This window comes from Phragmites australis, chromosome 7 (genome assembly GCF_958298935.1).
Source record: "Phragmites australis chromosome 7, lpPhrAust1.1, whole genome shotgun sequence".
Classification (NCBI taxonomy): Eukaryota; Viridiplantae; Streptophyta; class Magnoliopsida; order Poales; family Poaceae; genus Phragmites; species Phragmites australis.
Genome location: NC_084927.1, coordinates 27,842,477 through 27,855,878, shown reverse-complemented (window position 1 = coordinate 27,855,878; position 13,402 = coordinate 27,842,477). Strand labels below are relative to the sequence as shown.

At 43.1% G+C, this 13,402-nt stretch overlaps 1 protein-coding gene across 2 annotated transcripts; it reads right to left on the bottom strand.

Moving 5' to 3' along the window:
* Positions 1-5,218: 5,218 nt before the first annotated feature.
* On the bottom strand, positions 5,219-12,159 carry LOC133924534 (calmodulin-binding receptor-like cytoplasmic kinase 3). 2 transcript variants are annotated; one of them, XM_062370114.1, is made up of 7 exons: positions 11,961-12,159; positions 8,788-9,035; positions 8,334-8,587; positions 7,635-7,800; positions 7,467-7,556; positions 6,353-6,651; positions 5,219-5,778 (listed from the first exon to the last, which is right to left on the bottom strand). In XM_062370114.1, exons 2-7 carry the CDS (start codon positions 8,906-8,908, stop codon positions 5,554-5,556), a joined length of 1,155 nt encoding a protein of 384 aa, XP_062226098.1. In that variant the 5' UTR covers positions 8,909-9,035; positions 11,961-12,159; the 3' UTR covers positions 5,219-5,553. The 2 variants fall into 2 exon arrangements, with proteins under 2 accessions (XP_062226098.1, XP_062226100.1); XM_062370116.1 differs by lacking the exon at positions 11,961-12,159 and adding an exon at positions 9,910-10,046.
* Positions 12,160-13,402: the final 1,243 nt, after the last annotated feature.

Sequence of the window (13,402 nt, the reverse complement as noted above, 5' to 3'; positions counted from 1 at the left end):
AGAAGGCCACTCATTTGGCTGGTGCTTTTGGTTGTCACATTGATTCCTTGCCCTTCCTTATCTTGGTCTACCTCTTGCACGACCAAACCTAGAGTTGAAGATCACGCCCTTCTAATGAATAGGGTGGAGAGAAGGTTCACTGCTATTTCGATCTTTCTCACTCATGTTGGTCGACTAACATGGGTTAACTCTGCCCTTTCTTCTTGGCTACTTACACCATGTGCACTTTGAAGGTGTCTGTAACCGTGATTGAAAACATTGAGAGAGATAGAAGAAATTGTCTTTGAAGATGATCAGATGTGAATGCCAAAAGCAAACCACTTGTGGCATGGAAGAAGGTTTGCCCGCCAAAACAAAAGGGTGGCCTCAGTGTGATTAATCTTCGCATTCAAAATGAAGCTCTTCTAGTAAAGTTCCTGCACAAGTTCTACAACAAAATGGATCTACCTTGGATAAACATTATTTGGACTGTGCATTACTCAAATGGACAAATCCCTCATTCTTCAGTCGCCATGGGATCTTTTTGGTGGCGTGATATAATGAAAATCAATGATCACTTCAGTGGAATAGCCTCCTGTCAGGTGGAACTCTGGAATGATGTTTGGAAGAACAATTTTCTTAGCGAACAAATGCCTAGACTATACTCCTTTGCCAAAAATGAAAATGTATCTCTAGCAGATTTCATGCAAGACAACTCAATTGGAAGACACTTCCACATTCCCTTAACTGTACAAGCATTTCAAGAATTACAAGTGCTTCGCTCGAAGATTACACAGTTACAAGAACATTCGGTTCTATATAACTTATGGCACTACAACTGGGGTACACAGAAATACTCTTCTAGAAAATTTTATACTACCTCCTTTATAACTTTGGTCCCACCAGCAGCCCTCATCTAGATTTGGGAATCCAAGTGCATCAAAAAGTTGAAGGTCTTCTCTTGGCTACTCCTCATGGACAGGCTAAATACTAGAAATATTCTAAGGAGGAAAAATCACAAGATTCAAAGAAACATTTACAATTGTGTTCTATGTAGCTTAGGGGTGGAGGAAACTACATTCCACCTTTTCTTTTATTGTCCCTTTAGCACAAGATGCTGGCAACTTCTAAATATTCATTGGTATAGTCACCTTAAATTCTTCTCCATGATGCAGCAAGCAAAAGCGGATCTTCAAGCTCCTTTCTTCATAGAAGTCTTCATTGTTACAGCTTGGAACATTTGAAAACAAAGAAATAGTTATATCTTTCGTCAAATCAAACCTTCTTTGCAAGGCTGGAGCATTGGCTTTAAAGATGAGGTCCTTCTCCAATTACCCAGAATGACTTCCTCTCTTGATCTTCACCTCTCCGCTTGGCTTAGTTCAGTTGTATAGACCCCTTTTTTTTCCTTCTCGAATACGCAAGAGAGCTGCGTATTATTGCATTAAGAAGGAATAAAAACAGAGATACAAAAGACCCCCCCCCACACACACACTACGGTTTTAGAATTTACATGCGTGCCACAAATGAAAAGACACGACCAACCCGACACACATGACCACTAGACAGGACCCAAGTCCAGTTGCGCCAAACCTCTAGCCCTAGTAAAGATCTAGATCTGCGCTTCCTCTCTAGCTAGTTGCAACACTCGCTACACCCTCGGCGGAGTGCCATTAAAAACACAATCATTCCTCTGCTTCCAAATTGTCCACGCCCCAAGAATGATCAATGAGTTCAAGCCTTGCTTTAGTTGTTGGGTGACTCTGTCAACAACCTTGATCCACCATGCACTGAAAACCGAATCCTCATGATGAGGGGAGAAGTCCGGGAGACCAGCTAGGTGAAACATGGAGGACCACACCTGCCTAGTGAAAACACATGTGGTAAGAATGTGTTAGATAGTTTTCTCCTCTTGATCGCAAAGGGGCCATCTCACTGGATGTGGCATGCCTCGTCGAGTTAAACGATCTGTTGTCTAACAATGGTTATGCATAGCCAACCAAAGAAAAAATTGGCATGTTTTTTGCGCCCATGACTTCCAAATCAATTTCCATGGCTCGAATGGGATGGACCCTTGAAAAAAGGCCTCATATGTAGATTGGGTTATATACTGATCTGAAGCTGAGAGCTTACAACAATGCTCATCTTGCAAATCAGGTTGGAGCACCACCTCGAATATCAGGTCCCAAACATCAAAATACTCCAACAAGACAACCACCGAAATCACCCCGTGAATGTCATGAATCCAATTGTACTCAACCAAGGCATCCCGGACTGTACGCTTGTTGACCCACGCTTAGGGACAAGGGTGAATAAGTGAGGAGAAAGACCAGCAATTGATTTGTTGTGTAGCCACTTATCAAACCAAAATAATGTGTTGCAACAATTGTCCACATTGGTCACCAATGCAGTCGAGAATAGAGCCTTGATAGAAGCATGCACTGACACTTGGAGCATTGCCCCAAGGTTTGTCAGGTTGAGTTTTTTGGAACCATAACCATCTCATCCTTAGATCCCATCCAAATGACTTTAGATCATAAATTCCAAGCCTCCCAAGCTCTTTTGGATGGCAAACTTTTGACCACGCCATCAAACAGTGACCTCCATTGGCCTCTTTCCGCCCTCACCATAAGAAACCACGACGAATTTTGTAGATCGCCTTCAGGGCCCAAGGTGGAAGATCCATGGCGATTGCAAGGTACAACACCATTGAAGTGAGGAAAAACTTGACCTGCACAAGCCTTCCTACTCGGTTCATCAAATCAGCCTTCCACCCGGGTAGTTGATCGGCGATACGAGCTACAATAGGCTGCACTTGGGATTTAGTCAACTTCTTAATGGAAAGAGGAAGACTGAGGTATTTACAAGGAAAATCCTTTGTCTCACAAGACAAATGATGCTAGATCACCGCGAGATCACCAGCCGAACATTGAATTGGAGTAACACTGCTCTTTTGTATGTTGGTTTTGAGCCTAGAAGCTGTATCGAACACATGTAAGATATCCAAAACCATCTCCAAATCTGATGCCACCGGCCTCAAGAACAAAACCACGTCGTCCGCATAAAAGGATATGCGGTGATGGAGAGGACGATTAGATAATGAGTGTAGCAAGCCTTCATCATTAACCTTTTGGATTAGACCATTGAGAACATCCGTGATAATGATAAACAACATAGGGGACAGCGGGTCACCTTGACGTAAACCACGTTGATGCTGAATTTCTTTGCCAAGAACACCATTAAGCATTGCTTTAGAGGAAGCCAAGGCCAAAAACCCACTGATCAGATTGCACCAAGTAGGACCAAACTAATATAACGCAACACCTCTAATAAAAACGACCAAGAGACGGAATCGAATGCTTTTGAAACGTCCAATTTTAGGAGAATGCGAGGCTACTTTGGTTGATGTAAGAATCTCGCCATCTATTGCACCAACATAAAATTATCTTGGATACACCACCCCTTGATAAAAGCACACTGATTTTTGGAGATCATTTCCTGCAACCTTCCTGCCAATCGATTCGCCAACAATTTTGTCACGAACTTGGCAAAACTATGAATTAAGCTTATGGTATGAAAATCCTTCACCTGATCCACACCGTCCATTTTAGGTAAAGGGTTAATAATGCTGAATTTGGCAACCTCAAATTCCTGAAATTCTCACCATGAACTATTGTGATTGCCACCATCATATGGTCTTTAATAATAGGCCAACACACCTTGTAAACCTTCCAATAAAATCATCCGGTCCCGGGGCTTTATCTGAAGGTAACTGCTTGACAGTGGGCCACACCTCCTCCGAAAAAGGAGCATCAAGGCTCACAAAATAGTGCTGCTGTAAATTAAGCTCTTCAAGGTTAATTGAGAAAGCCCACAGCTTAGCTGTACCAAGAAGGTTTGTGTAAAAATCACACACGGCTTGAGCTTTGTCATTGTGGCTAGTTAGAATTTGATCACCGGAACGCAACTTGGGGATGAAGCTCTTCCTCTTCTGATGCCGCGCATGAAGATGGAACAACACGATGTTAGCATCGCCTTCTTTGATCCAACTTATGTGGGATCGTATTCTTGCAATAGTGCGCAATAAGGAAGCCAAACCGAGGGAGTGTTTCTTGAGATGACAACACAACCATGACTCCTCTTCTGATGATGTTCGAGAATCTTGAGCAATCTCTAGCTGATGCATAATTTCTTTGGCTAACAACAGTTGTGATCTTATGTGCCTCGCTCTTTTATGGCTCCAACTTTGCAAAGCCTTCACAAGCAATTTGATTTTAATTGATAAGGTCTCGACCAGACAGCGGTGCGGCTCTACCACATTCCAAGCCTGGGAGACCTCTTCCAGAAAGCCATCAATCTTGGGCCAATATGCCTCAAAATGAAAATGTCCTTTGCCGGGAGCGTTATCACGTAAACCAAGCAATAGGGGGCAGTGATCGGAGTCTTCGGTTGTCGCACTTTGCAACAAGCAATTTGGAAACAATTGTTCACATTCCGCAGTATAAAAAAACTCTATCCAACTTGACCAAGGTTGGAGATTCCCTCTCATTATACCACGTAAATTTGCGGCCTATTAGTGGGATTTCCTTGAGTGTCGTATCATCAAGACATTGGCGAAAGCAATCCATCATAGCTTCATTGAGGTTAGAGTTGTTCTTATCTTCTGCCCGGTATATGAGATTGAAATCCTCGGCAACGACCCAAGGACCTGAGCATTGAGCACGGACATCCCTTAGTTCTTGAAGCAAGAGGAGCTTTTGTGCCATATCTTGGGGGCCATACACCCATGTTAACCACCAAGAGGAAGAACCCTCATTCAAGCCATGGAACGAACGACCTGACCCCTCTTTTCCTTTTGCCTCCTTGGCCCCTTACATTGTTCTTTTGTTTTGTACATCTCTTTTACCTATTCTTGTTTGCCCTTTTATATATTAATATTTTTACCACAGCAGGGGCTTCCCCTACTGTATTCCCCCTAAAAAACAGATGACATTTAGGACCCTTGTAATGGTTAACATTTGGTTTTTCCTGCATTCAAATATGACCTACTCATCACGTTGGTTGTATGTTGGGCTGCTTCTCCCAGGCCAGTTTCCCAATCATAATGTGCATGGACAGTCCAAGAAGCGATTCAGATTTGCCTGCAAGAAGGCACAACACAAGTGAGGAATGATAACTTTCAGTTCCTTTTATCTCTAGTTATTTCCTGAAGAGGTTAACGAGAGAGATCATTCCCATATCTTATCCAACTCTTGTAAAAGCCTTATCCAACAACATAGGTCTTACAATTTCAAAAATTCAGAAGCCACAAACAGAAGCTACACTGTACTTGCTTGCGGATACAGAGTACTGAAAAGTGAAAAGATCGAGCTGGCTAATGGCTATACAGGGAAAATCACTAATTGCGGGTCAGTGTACAACATATTGATCTCCCGATATAATCATACAACAATAATCTCGCAATCGTGTACAAATTTGTTCATAATTGCAATATTTGCCTTGTTTTTGTGTGCCAATCTTCAGTCTTCACTAAGAGTTGACCTATATTCTCTCAAGCAAATGAAGCAACCAGGATCAATTCAGAGTCGCTTCTGCTCTCCTTCGAGTTTTTGCAAAATCCCTCCTTATCTTCCACAGCCTCTCCACAACTTCTTTCATGGGTGGTCTGTCATCACGGGTAGGAGCAACACACTGGAACGCCACCTCAAAGATTTTATTCAGTATATCCTCATTTACTGCTTCAGTTAACATCGGATCCAATATGTCCGTAACATTGCCTCTGTTATACTTCTCAAATGCCTGTATCGACATCAGTAGATCAAGGCTCAGATGTCTTTAAGTCTAGAATGTAAATGACAGCAGAAAGGGCCCGCAGCTTACGAACTAGTAGCAAAGCTGTGCTTCTTGGTGTTTTCATCAGTTTAATGGAACTCTTTGCAGTACATTTATAATGAGTTGAACATAAGGATCAAGTGTCAGGCTCGGGGACAATCAGTGAAAGTTCATGGGTGTTTGATGTAAATTGTGACAAATATCAAATTTCTGATGAACAAACAAACTAATGCATGCACATCCACTTGAATGCATCGATGAAAAGGCACAGACATGAGTGAATGACAAATTGACCGAAACAAATCACAGAAAATACGAGTACTCCATGTTCAGACTAATTTGTTTGCAATCTATTTTCGATTTATAACTAGTGTTCAGACTTAAGATCTTTGTATCATGGAAATATCACTATATATGAACTACAGGAACCTTATCCTACACAGCAATTTGTTGATAACACTAAAGCAATTCTGATAGACATTAGAAAGAAAATCAAAGGCTGCATTGGTATGACTACATGAGAAGGGTAGCGAATACATACCCATCTTACTGTAATCCTCTCTCTTGAACCCCTCCTGACCTCAATAGGACGACGGCCTGAAAGGATTTCCAGGAGCAAAATACCATAAGAGAACACATCGCTCTTGATTGTCAGATGGTTTGTCCTCAGATACTCTGGATCAACATAGCCAGCTGTTCCTCTCACACCAGTCTCAATCTGTGACTGGTCTGGCTCGGTAGGACCTGTTCTTGCTAATCCAAAGTCCGCCACTTTGGCCCTGAAGCCCTCAGTTAGTAAAATGTTTGATGACTTCACATCCCTGTGTATTATGGGCTTCTCTAAAAGCAGAAGAGAATAGTATTAGACTACGAATTAAGAAAAAATATATGCAGAATGCAAATAGGAATGAACAAAATAATTTTTTCCTGTTATCTGGATGCATGCCACATCATCACTAAAATACTGAAGAACATAAATGTGTTACAAAAGCTGATCTTTATTGAAGAGAAAGTTGCATATCCATAAGGTTAGTTCACATGCTGCATTACATCGAAGATAAAAAAACTTGGGTCAGATACAAATCTGGTCACAACTCCTTACTGCATGTTTAAATAGGGTGCTCTAGCATTTTTTGGATTTAGTTCAAATTCGAGCTAAACCCTAAGGACTTGGATCCCAATCCCCCTATCCAAACAGGCCTTAGTGGCAAAGGGAAGCTCTCTTTGAAAAAGTGCCCTAAGAATAATGGTTTGCTGAGCTTTCCTTACTGCAGCTGTAAAGTACTACATCCGTTCTCTTTTACTTGTTGTTTAGGATATCGATATGGTCTCTAACAAGCATATTTTTCATTACTTTTGACAACTACCTCTTAGTAAAAGTTGATAAAAAATAGATAATATCGAAGTATTTTTCTATGACAAATTCATTACTATCATTTTCATGTGCCAAATCCTAATAGTTTTGTGTATATTAGTGATCAAAGTTTCTAAAATTTGACAATACGTATTCTAGAACGACATCTATTTGAAAACGGAGGTAATAGTACAAGTGCATGACTTGGATTGAAAAAGATAGAAGAACATCTAGAACATCTAGGTGGTTTTAGCTAAATTGCTTGATGCTTAACGAATGGAAACATGTAGGCAAAGTGTACCTGCATACAGATGCAAATAAGTCAATCCGTGTGCAACATCTATGGCTATTTCAAGCCGCTGATTAAATCCCAAAACCAGACCATGTTGACCTGAAAGATGATTTCAAATATTGGACCAATCATTTTTGGAAGGAATAAAACAAACTAACAATCTGGTTTGCAGCTTACCATCCAAATGCTCCCTAAGATTGCCATTTGATACGTACTCAGTTATGATAATTCGTTCATTGCCTTTGTCAATATAACCAAGTAATTGGACCAAGTTCCTATGTTCAATTTTTTTTAGTAGTGCAATTTCATTGCTGAATTCAGCACGTAAAGAGACAAAATGTTCCTGCAAAAAGAAACCATATCAAAACCACAATTCATACTGCAATGTTTCACTTACAAGACAATTGCAAGTGCAAATAGAAGCAAAAGTACACAATGCTGACTAGCTAATGAAGAAGCATACAGAATACAGAGGTCAGCATATAACACTTATCCTCCATTGCTGGAATGAAGAATGAAATATGAGTGCATAGTTCATCGATCCATCACCCATATATTCTTTTATTGGTCTATAAATATGGATCAAATAATAGGTTTACCCTCTACCTAAACCTGGATTAGCCACTCTATAGCTCATTCTTGATTCCACCTCAATGCATTGCATATGCATGTGCGAGAGAGTGCGAGTGTGCAACTGCAAGTGTAGAAATAAAAGTGTGGAAAATAAGCTCAACAAACAGTCCAAATAAGGCTCAATGCAAATAGAATCTTCAAAACTCATGAGGCGTCCAGCCAAACTAGGCATCATATGAACTAAAGTTAAATCACTGTAGCTAGAAAAGTTGCTAGTATAGTTGCCCAAACAAAATAAATTACCTTTTTTGCCCTTTTAATAGCCACGACATGGCTATCTTGCAGCTCAGCTCTGTAGACCTTTCCAAAATAACCTTCACCAATCATCAAGGTTGGCGAGAAGTTATGTGTCAGTTTGACAACATGTTCAAGACTGAGGTTTAATGGATCATTTCTGCTTGGCAGCGAAGACAATGAAAATCTAGATGGACTTGCAGGTACTCGAAATGGGCTTGCAGGAATTCTATCAGAAATCGACCTCAGTTCAGAAGAATTCACTGAAAGAAATAAAAGCAATACGTCACAATTGATGGTGAGTGTTTGGACCACCAGAAGGAAGTTACAAGCATATTCCTGGTTACTACTATCCAACTTCATCCCAACAAACAGGTTGTCCGATAAAAAAAAAAGTTAGACAATGCTTCGCTGTGTTGACAGGTTTCATCACCCATCAGTGAAATGTCGTTTATTAACTTACAAGAATTTGAATGTCTTTCAAGAACAGGATCTTCACTTCCATCCTTCCTTTTTGAGCCAAAACAGGGGCAGAGGGACTCGTAACACACAATAAACATTGCCGCAGTTGTAGCAGCTACCATAGCGCTATCTGTCTTCAATCCTCCAACAAAGGACAGCGGTGTGCTTCATTTGTACTTGATGTCTTACATGAGCACATTATGCATAGAAAAACTGTATTATCTGATTGTCTGAGTAAGCGTTGTCCACCTTCCCAAACAGCAAAAATAACAAAGCATTCAGTTTAACAATTTGGAATGAATGACAAACAAATTAGCTACTGGATACGTGATAGTATCAGTACGGAGGCTAGTACGCTACACTGGTACAATATGAGCTGGCAATTAATTGGCATGGTTCTATCATCAGAGTATGCACAATACCGGCATTTGATCAGGAAACAAAAAAATTGCTTATGCGCACACGTGTAAACGAAAGGATAAAATAACGTGAGTAGAACAATATTTCCATCTAGGAATAGAATAGTTTAATTGTAAATGGCCCTACTATTTTTTCCTATTAATTTGCCCAACAGTATGAACGTGTTATCTCCTAACAGGCTAACAAAACCTCCCTTTTTTTTGACACAAGCCTCAAATCATGTATTTATAGTTTTGCAAATTTTCAATCACCTGAAAGTTCTTATCTTCAATCACCTAACATTGATCACAACTTAACCTTTAACTCCACATATAGAAATAACACATGTGAGTTGTCTGATGTTGATCTAATGGTTGAGAAAGGTGATTGAAAGATTACCAAAAACAGTCACATGAAACTTAGACACTCCCATTCATATCACAGAGTACAATTAGGGCTGTTCTACATAATCATAGTAACCACCTTACAGGGTAATGAATGTGACAAGACAGCAAAACAAAATAGCTTATGTGGTCGTCGATAATCAGTAAGGTCCAGACAGGTACTTCAAATCATTGCAACATAGGCAGGTAATTTGGATGGAGCGATTCAGACAAAGAAGAGAGCCAAATTTAGCCATCTGTCAGCCGATGGTTGAACATGCCCCAGAACAAGCAACTAAGAGAAGCAGACACGATTTTTTCAAAAGGCATATAGTACCTACCAAGCATGGCATCCCTAGCTGTTAGAGCAAAACTACTGTTTCAGGAGGTCTAATCCGCAATCTAAAAAATAGCCCGCATCAGAAATAACACTGCTTGGTTCCAGAACCAACCACAGCATGCTGCAATCCTACAGAGACTTCACACAAGAGATGTCACAAGAGCACAATACTAACAATCAATATGCAATAAAGCTAAGGAAAAAGTCCATTTTTGTTCTCTCAACTATCGAGTTGGTTTAAAAATCATCATTCATCTCAAAAACCAGAAATCTTAAGTCCTCCAACTTCTAAAACCGTTCGCTATCCATCCCTCGGGCCGTTTTATGGTGGTTTTGCACACGTGGCGTATCTAAATCCGATCTAATGTGGAAAGGCACGGTAACTGGGTGCGCCATGTCGGATAAAGAAGCCCATGTGTGGCTACCACGTCAGCGCTTCCAGGCCGGGTTCTCCATGCCTCCTCCACTGCAAGCAGCAGCAGGGGCGTGCGGACTCGTGTGACAGCAAGGACGGCGCGGGCTCGAGGGCGGCAACCTGCAAGAGAGGCGGTGCGGCCATGGGGCGGCGGTGTGGCGAATCTTCCACACAGTAGGACTTCAATGCGGCGGAGCCTCCGGCCAATCTTCGATCGTCCATGGTGGGCGACGGCCCACAACAGGGATGACAGGCGGCATCTGCACCTAGCTAATCTTCCATGGGCAGTGGCTAGCAGCTCTAGGGATGCGCACGGCGAATGGGCTCGGCGGGCAGCGACCGCAGGACATGGTGCGGAAGGGACAACTCAGAGGTTAGGCTTCGATCAGCAAAGCTTCCCATCGGCGAGGCTCGATGAACACGATCGATGGAGAAATTGCACGCACGGCGATGAAACGCAGCAGGGTTTCGGCTTCGTGTCTCCTCTCGATCGATCTCCCTGACGACAAAGCTTTCGCGGAACACCTTGTGTGCGTCGAACACCTTGTGGGTGCGCCGGCCCGCTCTCCCCTGCTTCGTCCCGCCGGTGTGCCTCGTCACCGTTCTCCTCGGCCCGGTCAAATCTCAGTGAGCTACTTCACCACGAGCTCCGCCTCGACCTCCTCCTTCTTCTCCCCGCTCCAATTTGGCCATTTAGCCGTCGCGCCGCCACCCCACCGGAGCTCCTCCACTTCGAGGCCCGACGACAGTCACCAGTCCAACCGGGGCGAGGTCCAGCTCACCTCGATGAGGGGTTTCACTCCCCGCATCGAGGCGATGCTCGTGCGCCCTTTGGTTTGGCTGAAGATGCACCGTAGCGTCGCCGCCTCGTAGCCCCTTCTCCCTCCCCTCCCGCCACCGTGGGTAGCTCCACCTAAGCCACTCCACCGCCGGCAAGCCTTAGAAATTAACTTACCGCATCAAGGCGATGCTCATGCACTCGCTGTTTTGGACCGAGATCCGTCGGAGCGCCATCTCCACCATTAGCCCGAGCCCTCGCCACCGCTCGCTCGACCTCCGCGCATCGCGGAGGAGCGGGAGGGCCAAGAGGTAGTCGACGAGGTTGTTGGTGGGCACACCAGTCCTGCTCGTGGAGCAACGTGTCGATGAGTGTGGTGTGCACGGAGGAGGCCAGGTCACGCACTCACTGCAGTGTGGCCGACATGAGTCACGGGATGAGCGGAGCCATGGCATCACGGCGGCCACGAGTGTGAGGAGACAGAAGGTGGAATGGAGAAGAAGAAGATGCTGACAGGTGGACCCTAATGCAGGAGAGGCTAAGTTAGCATGATCAGACCAAGTGAAATGTAAGTCAGCAGCGCCATACTTGCAAAACCACTTTGAAATAGATTAAGAGACGAGTTCCAAACGATTTTAAATGTTAGTGGACGAAGGTTTGTAATATTAGAGTTGAAAGATGAAAATTAAACCAACTCTATAGTTAAGGGAACAAAAATAGAATTTTGTCTAAAGCTATTCTAGACCAGTCCGCACCCCACCAACAAGGGAGACAGCAATCTGACCACGCAGCAAACATTCAAGGCTGCAACAAACCACGGAGCCGGAGGTCCTAGAGCTCCAGGAACGCAACTACTCACCGGAGAAAGGCTCGAGCGCCGGACTCCGATCGACGCAGCCAGCGATGCTCACGCCGCCTCGGCGTCCACCTAATCCAGGCACGAACCCGCGGGCAAACACTTGGACGGAAACGGTGAGGAGGAATTATCTTTCTGAAGAAGTCCCTTTTTGATTTGATGGGATCTTTGTGATGGTTGGGCGCCCAGCTGTTGTGGAAACCGTGTGCGGGGAGAGGAAGAGGGTGAGGCGGTCGAGACCGACGACCGGGCCGGGGGTCTGGTCAACGACGCCGACGCGCGGGAGATTACAGCTTGCTGCCAGGTGGGTCCTCCGGGCCCCGCCGGTCAGTGGCAGCGCGGGTTGGTGCGCGGAAGAAGCGTTTCGCCGCGGGCGGGGGCGGCGGCGGTTTGTTTGACCGTCGGCCCGCTCGGGGTGCAGTGTTTGTGTTTCGGAAGCGACGAGGAGACCGCGGCGACTTCGGGGCGCCTCGAGATTCGAGAAGGTGACCGGGACTCGGAAGTTGGATTGAGTCAGGACCAAATCAGTATTCGGGCATGTTTGGTACAGCTTTGCGAACAAATTTTGAAGCTGGATTTAATGGCGAGCTCAGTATTTTTAATTTGGAGGCACGTTACAGATAATCACATCTGTTTGAATGATTAATATGGACGTTATAGATAACCACATCTGTTTGAAGTACTGATAGGGAGAGAGAGCGGGAGTCGGAGTTTTTATGTGTCACTTTCGTAGCTGTCGCTGTCGGAGATTCTTCAATAGCATTCTCATCATAAATATCTTCATATGTTAATTCTGTATCAGTTTTATCAACTCCATATTAAATCTTCAGATTAGAAAACCCGTCATCCAACTCATCCTCCTTATTACCAGAATTCGCACCAGCTTGAGAAAAGAAACTCATATTCCATGTAACTGGTTAGATGAAAATGATAATTGCAATATAGATAGCTTTGGTTGATGACAATAATCCACTTTACATCAATCTTCCTCGCAATATCTTTCTACATTCTTTGCGTCTACATTTAGCAGTACTTAATATTTGCGTAACTGTGGATGCTCGCAATTTGATAAGAGCCTAAATCAGTAACTAACACATATGGTCAATTCAAATATCAGAATAAATTACATATACAATATAAAACATTAAATGTGATTCTAAACAAGCATACACAGACAAATAGAATATGAATATCTACTATATCAGACAAACAAGACCAATTTACCTACTGCCTACTCCATCTAGCCATAAAGTGTTGACGCGTGGACTACTATCTACTAGAAAATTTAACTCACAAAATTTTGAGTATACATATGTATATTCTTGTTCTTTAGTGTGTCTGTCATTGGCTAGATTTCTAGTTTTATAAATTTTTAGAGCTAGAACTGTAAAGAGATTAAAAGTATTTAATCGAGATGTCTTGTTTTTATTTTATTAAATATATAT

What these genes read in the sequence shown, in the direction of transcription:
- LOC133924534 (XM_062370114.1), bottom strand. Translation starts at nt 8,908, where the DNA reads ATGGTAGCTGCTACAACTGCGGCAATGTTTATTGTGTGTTACGAGTCC. An exon ending in CTATTAAAAGGGCAAAAAAG is followed by an intron (nt 7,801 to 8,333) that starts GTAATTTATTTT and finishes TTCTTTTTGCAG; the next exon opens with GAACATTTTGTCTCTTTACG. An exon ending in TTATTTGCATCTGTATGCAG is followed by an intron (nt 6,652 to 7,466) that starts GTACACTTTGCC and finishes TTCTGCTTTTAG; the next exon opens with AGAAGCCCATAATACACAGG.